Here is a 12,068-nt window from a genome sequence, read left to right as displayed (position 1 = left end):
TTTAATAATACTATAGCAATCTAAAAGTACAATAACTGTGTTCCTAATTTGAAACTTAGTTTATTTATATTTTTAGCCAAATTATTTTTGATTAAAAAAGTTCGAACGAAGCTTGTAATTTACTATTTTTCTCTCTAAAAATATATATATATATATAATAATTAATCTTTTAGCTAAACGATAATATATTAATCTAAGTTTACAAGCACAAGTGATAAAAAATATTTTTATTAATACTTGTGATTCTAAATTCGAAGTCTAATTATTTTATAATTTAAATTAATTTTTCTAAATATAAAATAGATAGTGTATTTTCTTTTTGATGGCCTTCGAAATGGCATGCTCCAATTTAAATTGCTTTATAATTCCAACTACGTTTATTTATTAAAAAAAACATTTCAAATGTATGTTTTCTTTCTTATAAAAAAAAAAAAAAAACTTTTAGTACAGTCATGAGCCAACCGACCCCAATGGGACCCACGGGAACAAGAAGCAATTTGATCCACGTGGTCTTTTCTTGGTCGTCCGATTCGTCGTGCACGTAACTTTATTCTCCATTTTTACAAATTTCACCTCATTTAAGTTCGCAATTTGAAATAGTGGTATAGCCCCTTCTGATCGTCTCTATATTGTGTATTCGAACAGAGGAAAATAAAAGCCCCTCCTTTCGCCCATTCCCACTCTGTCTCCTCCAAGGGTAGCTAAGGTTTCTCCTCAACCCCCTCGCTCCTAGGGTTTTGTCGCGATCTCCTCTCTCTCGCTCTCGCTCTCTCGGGGGAGCTCGGAGCCATGTCGCTGCGGCCGAGCGCGAGGGCGGAGGTTCGCCGCAACAAGTACAAAGTGGCGGTGGACGCGGAGGAGGGGCGGCGGCGGCGCGAGGACAACATGGTGGAGATCCGGAAGAATCGGAGGGAGGAGAACCTCCAGAAGAAGCGCCGCGAGGGCATGCAGGCCCAGGCCCTTCCCGCCTCCGTCCCCGCCTCCGCCGTCGAGAAAAAGGTGCGTCGATCGATCCCCTTAGGGTTCCTAATGCTGAGATGGGATGCTGGGACCAGATCTCTAGGGTTTTGGGCTTGTATAATCATATCAATTTCTTATATTTCCTATTGTGGAAATTGATTTTGGATCGTTGTGAGACCTGATCACTTCTAGGTTAGGAGTTAACTGTCGACAACTGCATACTCGAATGATTTGATTATAATGCATTCAATTTATGTTAATATACCAATTATCTCTTCCAATTTCCTCATGATCACCGTGCAGTGCTATGATTAACTTATTTATGCTTTTCAGTGCTTTTTGGAGTAGCTTTTCAGCTTTAGTAGTACTGGTAATCCCTTAGATAAATGATGACTAGAGCTTTGATGAGAGTGTAGTCCTCTTCCCCTTGTATTTATTGTTGGTGTGGTGGACTGCAGCTGGAAAGCTTGCCGGCAATGGTGGCGGGGGTTTATTCTGATGATAGCAATTTGCAGCTTGAAGCGACTACGCAATTTCGAAAGTTACTCTCAATTGGTATTTGATCTGATCTGATTTGTATTTTCTTATGCTACTGATTCACCAATATAATATTGCATGAATTGGATTTAATTGAATTTCAATCAGAGCGGAGCCCTCCGATCGAGGAAGTTATCCAATCCGGTGTTGTTCCTCGCTTTGTGCAGTTCCTTACAAGGGAGGACTTCCCCCAACTTCAGGTCTGTATTCTGAATATTCCAATATAGCTATATTTAATGTTCGCTATTTCTTATTCTGCATGTATACTTGATCTAACCTTACCACCATCTTTTCCTCATTTAATTGTTTGGACAGTTTGAAGCTGCGTGGGCTCTTACTAATATTGCATCAGGAACTTCAGAAAACACAAAAGTTGTAATAGATCATGGTGCTGTGCCTATATTTGTAAAGCTTCTTGGTTCTCCCAGTGATGATGTCCGCGAGCAGGTACATATACCTCATTGAATGGTAAATCTTTAAAGTAGAGCATTCTTACTTAATCAGATTACTCTATATGTGTACCATGGCCAAATTTGGAATTACATACATGCCCCAAGGGTTTTTTGTTTTTGCACCCTGAAACTGTTTACATATGCATCCCCTATAAAATTCTAAATACTGTATCTCTCAAAGTTATATATATATATATATATATATATATAGAGAGAGAGAGAGAGAGAGAGAGAGAGTAGGGCTACTATACTCTTATGAGTATAGAGCCCTTCATACTTATAAGCTGTTTTCAATGATGGAGCTTCTCAATCGATGATCCATTTCTTTAAATGTGATCTAAAGTATTTGAAACTTCTAAAAAATAAATTTCATAATTTTTTGAAATCTTAATAAAGTCCATCAAGCGGGTATAATATAAACTGTCAAAATCGAACGACGTCCTAAAAATGGATGATCGGATCCTTCAATTTAAGATTGGAGTTGTTGATCTTTATCTAGATAGTGAATAGAATTTTCTATCAAAAAAATTCAACCGATTCCGATTCTTTTATACCGTTAAACTAGCAAGTATCTCATATTGGCCGTTAAAAATTATCAATTTTCATCTTTTTTGATTGTAAGGTAAATGATATCAAAAATTTATAAAATTTGATTTGTAGAAGTTTTAAATGCTCTAGATAATGTTTAACGGTATAGATCGTCGATTCAGAAGCTATATCATTGAAAACGACTTACAAGTACGAAGGCGATTGGACTCATAAGAGTATAGTAGCCGTACTCTCTCTCTCTCTCTCTCTCTCTCTCTCTCTCTCTCTCTCTCTCTCTATATATATATATATATATATATAAAACAAAAATGCCTCTACCGCAAACTTGGAAGTCAACCAATTCATTCAAAGCGTAGTTGGTTTTGAACTAGTTAAAGTTTTTATAAAGCGGCATTTATGTAAAAGACAGATTTTTCTGAGGCATATATAAAAGTCTAGTTTTTGAAATTAATTTTTACAATGGTGTGCAAGTAGACAGATAAACTTCTTCTGTGTCTACCATATATATATATATATATATATATATATATATATATATATATATATATATATATATATATATATATATATATAAAACTTCTACTAATTTCCTGTTTAAATCTGAATTGAAGGCCGTGTGGGCATTGGGTAATGTTGCCGGCGATTCCCCTAGATGCCGTGACCTTGTCCTCACCAATGGTGCATTGATGCCTCTGTTGGCGCAGTTGAATGAGCATGCTAAGCTCTCTATGCTGAGAAATGCCACATGGACTCTATCTAACTTTTGCAGGGGAAAGCCTCAACCATCTTTCGAGCAGGTTTTGGGCTTTCGGCTTTTCATCCTAAGTTTGTTACCATGCTAGACTGCAGTGCTATTCATTCTCATATACAATGCTATATGGCTTGAGCAGACAAAACCTGCTCTTCCAGCTCTTGCGCAACTGATTCATTCTAACGACGAGGAGGTTCTCACCGATGCCTGCTGGGCACTCTCATATCTGTCTGATGGTACTAATGATAAAATCCAAGCTGTTATCGAAGCAGGCGTCTGTCCCCGACTTGTTGAACTTCTTCTGTATTAAATTCTTCCCCTTCTGGAGTTAATTCTATGTTTTCGTCCTCTGCAAATTTACTCCATATATATATATATATATATATATATATATATATATATATATATTTATATATATATATTTATATATCTGCCTTTTTATTATGTCTGATTTGATGCTTTGTGTAGGCATCCTTCACCTTCAGTGCTTATACCTGCTCTTCGGACTGTAGGGAACATTGTAACTGGAGATGATGTGCAAACACAAGTACAGCTATTCTTTATACTTGTGACCCTTTTGGGATTTTTCTTATGTTGCAGTGACTTTCTTCTGTAGCACCTGCATTATATTAGGAGCTTTATTTTTAGCGCACCTTGTGCTGGTTAATTCCTTAATTATCTATCGTTGTTTGTTGTTCTTTGATTAATTAGATCAAAAGCTTGGTTTATCTGGTTTGTTTTTTTTACTCTTGCTGAAAATGCTACTTTACTTTACATGACCCTCAATTTGTCCTTTCTTTTCTAGTGCGTCATCGATCATCAAGCTCTCCCTTGCCTTCTGAACCTTTTGGCCCAAAATCATAAGAAGAGCATTAAGAAGGAAGCTTGCTGGACCATTTCAAATATTACAGCTGGGAACAAGGACCAGATACAGGTATGGAAACTAGAAGGATCTTTGGTAGTATAGATGCTCATTTTTATGTCATTGATTATTAATGAATAAAGCTTGTTGAACTTATAGAAGATGGAAGGCTAGTAACAATATTCTTATCTAAAGTACGTTAGGTGCAAATTTTGAAAAGCTATTGACAAGGCCTTATAAACGAACGGTGTAATCTGATTGACTGCCATAATATTTTATTTTACTATTTTGGAACTTGTCAATCGCAAGAAATGGACTTATTATGGTTATCTGAATTGACAGGCTGTAATTGCTGCTGGTATTATTGGTCCTTTAGTACATTTGCTTCAGACTGCAGAGTTTGACATTAAGAAGGAGGCTGCATGGGCTATCTCAAATGCTACTTCAGGCGGTACCCATGATCAAATAAAGTATGGTTCTGCTGCTTAGGCTTGGTTTTTTTTTTTCCAATTTTTTTGTTTTGCCTTTTGCTCAAGTTCTATGTAGCTGAAGAAGGCACAAAATAACGGACTTATTATATGTTTTTCAATTCGTGTAGTTCGCAGATTGACATTTATTATTATTATAAGAAAGAAATAAATATATCATCATATTTTTTTATTTTTATCATCAAAACAAGACCCATAATGTAGAGTGGCTAATATACCAGCCATTGCAAAAGTGTCATCCTTGGGTGCCTGGAACTACATAGAGCTTAAAAGGAATAAAAAAAAAAAAAACAAAAACAAGGTGTTGAATTAAATTTTCATGTTTCTACTTTCCATTGCAATTCTGGAATTCCCAATTCCGTTAGTGTAATATTCTTCTCTTTTTTCACATGGTCATTCAATTTATCGTTACAGATATCTGGTAAGCCAGGGTTGCATCAAACCCTTGTGCGATCTTCTTGTTTGTCCTGATCCGAGAATCGTGACTGTCTGTTTAGAAGGACTGGAGAACATTTTAAAGGTTGGTGAAGCTGAGAAGAACTTGGGTGCCACTGGCGGAGTAAACCTCTATGCCCAGATGATTGACGAAGCTGAGGGCTTAGAGAAGATTGAGAATTTGCAGAGCCATGACAATACGGAAATCTATGAAAAGTCTGTGAAGATTCTTGAAACGTATTGGTTGGAGGAGGAGGATGAGGCCATGCCTCCCGGAGACACTTCTGAAACGATGTTCGGTAGTACAGGCCAGCAGTTTAATGTTCCTTCTGGTGGTTTCAACTTCAGCTAAATGGTAAGCTCTAATAACAAACAATGTTTTATTTCGTGAATTGCTCTGGAACTCTGATTTGTCCCTCTCAACCTTCTGGCCTGTTTTCAGTTTGGTCGCCAACCTTTCGATCTTTTACATGACGCCTCAAAATTGGGCATCTTGTTGCAATGTTATCCATTTTGGTTAAACTTCTCCATTAAATTTGACAGAGACATCCATGTAATTGTATCTAATTGTCGCTGAAGCAACTTTTTGACTTCTCAGTTCTCACATAGTGATTAAATTGTCTTCCATCCAATTTGCCTGGGGAATTAGAGTGGGAATTAAAGCTACAGTTTTAAAAGAATATACAAAAAACGAAGGCATAAAAGCAAATTGAGGACTAATATTGCAATAGATCTCAACTTCTACTGACCCATTTGCAACAATTGAAAGGTTGGTGACCAAACTGAAACATAATAAGGAGATGGTCTTTTTTTGTGTGGTGAAGCGTTAATGTAGTGCGCACTTGCTAAACGAATGTTCTGGTATTTTACTGTAGGCTTCTTTTAGCTGGAGGTTGCGAAGGATGATGATTGTGCTGTGTTGATAGGAGAAGCTTTGAGTTAGTTGGGCGCTCCTATCTTGTTTGTTTTGGTTTCAGTTACCGCTGCAACAACTACTCGAGACGGTAGTGTTTCAACAATTGGAGTTTGAACTTTTTTTTTCCCCCTTTCTTTTCTATGAGTCCAATGATCTAAAAATTAAAAGGAGCCACTTCTAGTTGATTAAATTCGGAACAGGGAAAGGCTTGTTTGTCTTAAGCTGTTATTTGCTTGTTTTCCGGAGCACAGGTTATTATTATCTATTTGTAACATCTATAGGGTGGGAAAAAAAAACCTATTTTGTGAGGTTTGCAGAATTCATTATTGGACGATTCTGTTTGGAGGGCCTTTTTATAAGCTTCCTGGCTACATTGTATTTTTCATTATATTGGTACTTTGTTTTTCCTGTTCATTTTATTGAGTATTGTTCTGCATATGGCAGCAAATTATGTTTTAGTTTAGAATAGATGAAGCTATCGATAAATTTTGCTGATTGATTAGTCATTGAGTATTGCTGTGTGGACCTGGAATATTTTTCTCTTTTGTGGTTTTTTAAAACAAGCCATTACTGTGTTTTGTGTTAAAGCATTCGCAACAATCAGGTAAAATGTTAGTAAAGTGTTCATTCATTGTTATCTCCAGAGGACCTTGAGAAGGTCTTAGTACTCACAGCTTTTTTTTTTCATATTTTTTGTTTCATAACCACTGGGAAAAGTTATTATTGTTTTCTCCATTAATCAAGGTGTAATACAACAAAATGCATGATTAAACAGTAATATAAAAGGTACGAAGATCAGAGATGTAATACTATTTAGAGTTTGGAGAATAAATTCCTACTGCTGCATCAGAGGCGACTAGGTGGAATCAAAGGGTTTGTCATTGCAATCTTCTTCTCTGATGAACGGTTGCTTAACATGGAATTTAATGCACAAACAGCTTCTGCTATATGATCCCCTTTGTTCAACATGACACAGCTTAACCTGCACAAAAACAGAAAGGAAAGAAAGAAAAAAGAACTTCGAATTAAAGCTAAACTTGATCAACTAAATCTGAAAAAGGAACACAAAATCAGTTCTGTTATTATGTTACAGGAAAGATCGATCTACTAGAATACGACCCACAAATGGTTATCACATAGAAATTCCCCGTTCGCAACTTAAGTTACCTCATTCCAGTAGCTGCATCTGTGATCTCAGCTCTGGTAGGGCGCCCTGACTTGACTAGTGTTTCCAGAACTTGGGTCGCCCAGACGACCGGCACGTGCGCAGCCGCGCAGACAGACATTATTCCTTCCTGCACTTCGGCCATCTGCTCCCATCCACACTCAATCATTAGATCTCCCCTCGCGATCATAATCCCTACAGGGTTTGAGTACTTGAGTGCCTCAAACAACAAGATAGGCAGCCTTTCATAAGCCTCCTTGGTCTCTATTTTCAGTACAATTCCGATCTCCGGTTTTGCCCCCTTCTCGTCGAGCGCACGTCGAACGCTTTGTATATCCTCGACATCGCGAATGAATGAAATGCCAACCATATCTGCATGAGAAGCAATAAACTCAAGGTCCACAAGATCCCTTGGAGTTACTCCCCTGAGCTTAACCTCGCTTCTTGGCGTGTTTATCGACTTGCCCGAACCCAATTTGGACCCAGTTGGACTAGCATGAGTGATGAGTACAGTGATCTCATTTGCTTTCTTTTTCCGAATTTTGCCCCATATTCTCCCGTCGTCAAATGCGATCAGCTCACCCGGGTTCACTCCATCGAAAAGTTGGTCCGACGTGCATGATATCCTCACAAGGTTCGAATCGAACATGGCGCAATTCGGTTCGTCCACCGATGTGCAGCAAAATCTAGAAATAGTTAGCGAGTCGCCAACTTTCAAAATGACGAACTTCTCGATTTTAAGTAGCTTTACTACTTGCCCCAAAGAGTGCTTCTTGTTTCCCCTCTTGAAATATAGTTTGCTACCGACTCCAATGCAAGTCGCTCTCGAACACTCGACCATGAAACCGTAATCGTCGGCACCCAAAGAGCGCTTAAGAACCACCCTAAGTGAACTCTTTTTATCAATACCATCAAGAATGCTTACAAAATCACCCTCTTTAAGACCGTCGATTAACTTGCGATCCACACAAATAACTGCACCTGGTGAGAAGTGAGGAGGAGGAGGAGAGCTACATTCCATTGAGCAAATCCAAAAATGAGCTGAGGGAATCATGTCACCTTTGGTATCGATCTTCGGCGCCATGAACACATTTGTTTCTCTCATTAGCAGCTCAGTCCTTGGCTTCGGACCAGCCAAGTCCATGAGAATTCTACATGGCTTCTCTAGCATTTGAGAATTGGCTTTCACCTTTCGAACGATCTCGCTCCAAACATTTGGGTCATCATGCGCGCAATTTATACGAAACACATTCGCTCCCGCTTTGAGGAGATTGGATATGAGTGTCTCATTCGATATCGACTCTCTTCCAACTGTTACCATGATACTAAAGTTCCTTTCTTCATGAGCTGGCCCAAATAGTTTTATTGCATGAGAAGAGACCCTCTTTCTCATCATGCTAATTGAGCAATCGCTCCGATCCACATCTTCTACGTTTGTGTCGCTCTCGATGAAATTCTCGAGCTGTTGAATCCCGAAATTGATGCTTGGAAGAATGCACGAACACGAAGATTTCAAGCACAGGAGGCCTACCGAAGATAGGTTTTCATTCAGCTCCTCGATACTAAGGAGTTGCAAGGCTAAATAGTGAGTCAAGTTCGTCGCACTAGGCAAGTAAATCCTGCCACGTAAAAATAACTAGAGGTAAATTTCAACTATAAAACGCCCATTTACTCACCTTATAAGAAGCATAAAATAATATTGCGACGAAACAATGTATCTAAGCATACCTGTGGCATAACTTCAATTGCGAAAAGTTGCGGTGCTCCGAGGCTAATAGCCATAAGCGAACCGCCTTAAGCTTGTCGAGAAGGTTTACTGAAATATTCGCTGAATACCAAGAGGGAACTTGCTTGAGCAGTGACATCCCCGCCTCTAACTCCTCGTCACGGTCGGAAGAGCTAGTAAGAAATAAATTCTCAGGGTGTTTATTCGTTACATAATCCTGTGTAGCTCCATCTATATTATCACTGTAAATGCAAATTTTCCAACCGTGTCCTTCGGGTTCGTTCTCCGACTTCAACTTGAAATGAAGTGCAGGGTATGTTGGATTTTCCCTTTGTTTCAGCGTAAGGTGTTTAGGTTGATATCTCAATTTGGTACTACTAGAAGGGAATTTATATGTCTGCGAGAGATTGCAACGTACTTTCGAGGATGTCATGTAGTGATGATTGAAGATTTGCAGTTCCTAAAAGTAAAAGACATGCATAATCTTCGCTTTTTGTTAAAGAAATTTAGCTGATAAAGCTACTGTGTAAGTATGCATTTAGAGGGCAAGATGAATCTCATGCTTAGTTCTCTTTATATAAGTATGTCGGCGAACTTAAAAAATGAGGAAGCATGAGTAAAAGACTCTTGTTTTGAGCCTTATATAACAAAGAAATTAAAAAAAGGGCTCAAATTAATGTAGTAAGTCGAGTTTGATGATATATGCTACTGAACTCTACTAAGCCAATAAAGTCATTTATCAACTACACATCGACGAAACCAAAAAATTCGGTTATGTTTGGATACTTTTAGCGAGAAGGAAACTAAGACATCTATTCCTAGATCATTGCAGAATTTAGCTTAAAGACTTCGTATTACATAAATCAGAGAAGTTTATATTTCACACAATCTCTTGAGTTGGCAACTATAAATAGAATTCGTAGAGCTCCGTTTCGAGCTTCTCATCCGAGGTTGAGAAATCATGTAAAAGCAAAGTACATATGCAGACCAAAGAACATAAGATCAACTCTAAAAAAGGCGAAAAAAATGTGTACCTGTTTGATGAAACGAAGTATTACAATCCTATGAAGAGTTGCAGCGGTACGCCATATGTAGCAGATAAATATGATACCGTTGTACCATAATCAATCAAACAAGTGCATGATGATTACGTTTTATCGTCCAAATGCGCCAAAGTTATAGTCTTCTTTCCACGCCTGATGATAATAATTAAGGAAGAATCCAATGCAGAGTTTCATGTGCTTTGATTGATTGGAGTTTCAGTCTCAGGGAAAAGCACGCAGCAGGAGAGATGCATATACACATACATAGGATTTTGCGATGTTTGGCTATGTAACAATAGCTGCTGCGCACCGACCATCCCTAAAACAAGTGGCAAAGGGCTTGGTAGTTGGTACCCGAGATCCAATTTCGAATCCTAGTTGATTCACATTTCCAGCTAAGTTTATTTCTAAATGAAACAATAGCTGCTGCGCCCAACCATACTTAGCACAGCCACATTTAGCTAAGGACTTGATGACTGGTATCTGAGGTTCCAAATTCGAAGCTTAACTGCTTCATATTTCTAGCTGAGTTCATTAAAAAAATAAAAATTAAATAGAGAACCAGGCCGTCACGGGTCGGGGCCAGATTAGATTTGTTTGGCCCGGATCCGACTTGGGCTGAAACTCTTATACTGATTTTAGGGCCGGTCTCGGTCCAAAATGACCGGTCCAGGTGGGCCGGGCATTTAGATCTACTCGCGCTTGTTTCAAGATATGTATATATATATATATATAATCAAGTTCAAATAACATAAGTGTAACAATGAACAGTATTACACTCTTTTTGAACCGTAGATCTAAGTACAATCCAAAGATTGAGATGAAACAATAGACAATTTTTTGTTTCTTTGCTAAAATACTCTTCTCTACTTCATAGGATTTGACATCACTACAGTAGCCTTGGGTTTCACTCCTTTTTTTTTTTCCCCTTCATTGTAAACCCACTATATAATCAGTTTTCCTCTACTAACTAAGATGACTTTGGTTGATAATTTTTAATATAAGCAAAATTTTTACAGCAAAATAATTTATATAAAAACTGACAATATTTAGATAAAAAAATTATCAACATTTTATTTCTTTCCATGCTTTTGGATGATTGCAATTGATTTTAATACACTGAAATTTAATTTTATAAAAAATTCAAAATTTAATTGACTGCAATAATTCACATTAAAATAAATAAAATTTTTAAGAAATTATTAACAAAGTAAAGTTCAAGGGCCAATTATAGCAATAACCCCTTTATAATATATTTTACTATTAAACTTCATTATATGCTTTCACACTTAAAAAAAAAAAAAAACGAATGTTTTAAGTGCACATAAAATTAATGTAAATAGTTAGAGTACCAAACCTTAAAGTGGTGTCACATCCTATGTAAATAAATGTGAAATCCAAGGCTATTAAAGTGGTGTCACATCCTATTAAGTAGGGAAGAGTATTTTGACATAGAAATAAAAAAGTCGCCATTACTTTACCTCGATCCCTGGATTATATTTAGATCAACGGTTTAAAAAGAGTGTAATACTGTTCATTATTATACTTATGTTATTTAAACTTGACTCTCTCACACACACACACACACACACACACACACATATATATATATATATATATATATATATATATAATGTATTTTATTATACTGACAAATAGAAAATTTTGAATTTTTTACTGTAATAGAAAGTTAAAAATGAGTTTTCAAAATTAAAAATTTTGATTCTTCTGAGGAAAAAAAGAAAAAAAAAAACTTTATTAAGCAACACAATTGGGCCCAGTAACGGGTTTAAGGCCAATAGGCCAGGGACCGGCCCATTATCAATAGCGATAGTTTGAACTTCCATGCGGAGCTCCGCATGGAAGGTATTATGGCGAGGGCGTCTACGGCGCCGGCGACGCCGCGGGCTCCCTTCGGCGAGATCGAACCGTCCATTTCAGCGTCCTCAACATCGCCGTCCGCGACACGAATCTCGAGGCGCAGCTCCATCGTCCATCGATCGCCTCCTATGGCCTCCTCCATAGGTTCGTACCCAATTCCATCGAGCAACACGCCGTATATCTTTTTTGTGGATGGATTTAAGTTTCGTTTATTTATCTATTTTTGCTAATTTATTACAATATGGATCTCCATTTGTTTCCGGAATAAAAAAAGCTGCTATGGTTTACTATTGTTAAAATTGT

The 12,068-nt window shown here is 37.5% G+C and overlaps 2 protein-coding genes across 3 annotated transcripts; one reads left to right on the top strand and one right to left on the bottom strand.

The window, feature by feature from the left end:
- Window positions 606–6,369, top strand: LOC109709237 (importin subunit alpha-1a). The gene is made up of 11 exons (XM_020231364.1): window positions 606–999; window positions 1,419–1,515; window positions 1,606–1,697; window positions 1,813–1,944; window positions 3,110–3,295; window positions 3,389–3,552; window positions 3,718–3,796; window positions 4,055–4,183; window positions 4,454–4,581; window positions 5,014–5,389; window positions 5,910–6,369. The coding sequence occupies exons 1-10, from the start codon at window positions 790–792 to the stop codon at window positions 5,384–5,386; spliced, it is 1,590 nt and encodes a 529-aa protein (XP_020086953.1). The 5' UTR covers window positions 606–789; the 3' UTR covers window positions 5,387–5,389; window positions 5,910–6,369.
- On the bottom strand, window positions 6,663–9,972 carry LOC109709461 (plastidial pyruvate kinase 4, chloroplastic-like). Of its 2 annotated transcripts, none has more exons than XM_020231715.1 (4): window positions 9,876–9,972; window positions 8,844–9,301; window positions 7,118–8,734; window positions 6,663–6,932 (listed from the first exon to the last, which is right to left on the bottom strand). In XM_020231715.1, the coding sequence occupies exons 2-4, from the start codon at window positions 9,272–9,274 to the stop codon at window positions 6,797–6,799; spliced, it is 2,184 nt and encodes a 727-aa protein (XP_020087304.1). In that variant the 5' UTR covers window positions 9,275–9,301; window positions 9,876–9,972; the 3' UTR covers window positions 6,663–6,796. The 2 variants fall into 2 exon arrangements, with proteins under 2 accessions (XP_020087304.1, XP_020087305.1); XM_020231716.1 differs by lacking the exon at window positions 9,876–9,972 and having other exon boundaries at window positions 8,844–9,170; window positions 9,260–9,298.

The sequence above is a fragment of the Ananas comosus genome, linkage group 4 (assembly GCF_001540865.1).
Source record: "Ananas comosus cultivar F153 linkage group 4, ASM154086v1, whole genome shotgun sequence".
Lineage (NCBI taxonomy): Eukaryota > Viridiplantae > Streptophyta > Magnoliopsida > Poales > Bromeliaceae > Ananas > Ananas comosus.
This window is presented reverse-complemented; position numbering and strand designations above follow the sequence as displayed.

Excerpts from the sequence above, each read along its gene's own strand:
- LOC109709461 (XM_020231715.1), bottom strand. The coding sequence starts at position 9,274 with ATGACATCCTCGAAAGTACGTTGCAATCTCTCGCAGACATATAAATTC. Across the intron at positions 8,735-8,843 it reads CAATTGAAGTTATGCCACAG|GATTTACTTGCCTAGTGCGA; the intron begins GTATGCTTAGAT and ends TTTACGTGGCAG. Across the intron at positions 6,933-7,117 it reads GATGCAGCTACTGGAATGAG|GTTAAGCTGTGTCATGTTGA; the intron begins GTAACTTAAGTT and ends GTTTTTGTGCAG.
- LOC109709237 (XM_020231364.1), top strand. The coding sequence starts at position 790 with ATGTCGCTGCGGCCGAGCGCGAGGGCGGAGGTTCGCCGCAACAAGTAC. Across the intron at positions 1,698-1,812 it reads AGGACTTCCCCCAACTTCAG|TTTGAAGCTGCGTGGGCTCT; the intron begins GTCTGTATTCTG and ends TTGTTTGGACAG. Across the intron at positions 1,945-3,109 it reads GTGATGATGTCCGCGAGCAG|GCCGTGTGGGCATTGGGTAA; the intron begins GTACATATACCT and ends TCTGAATTGAAG.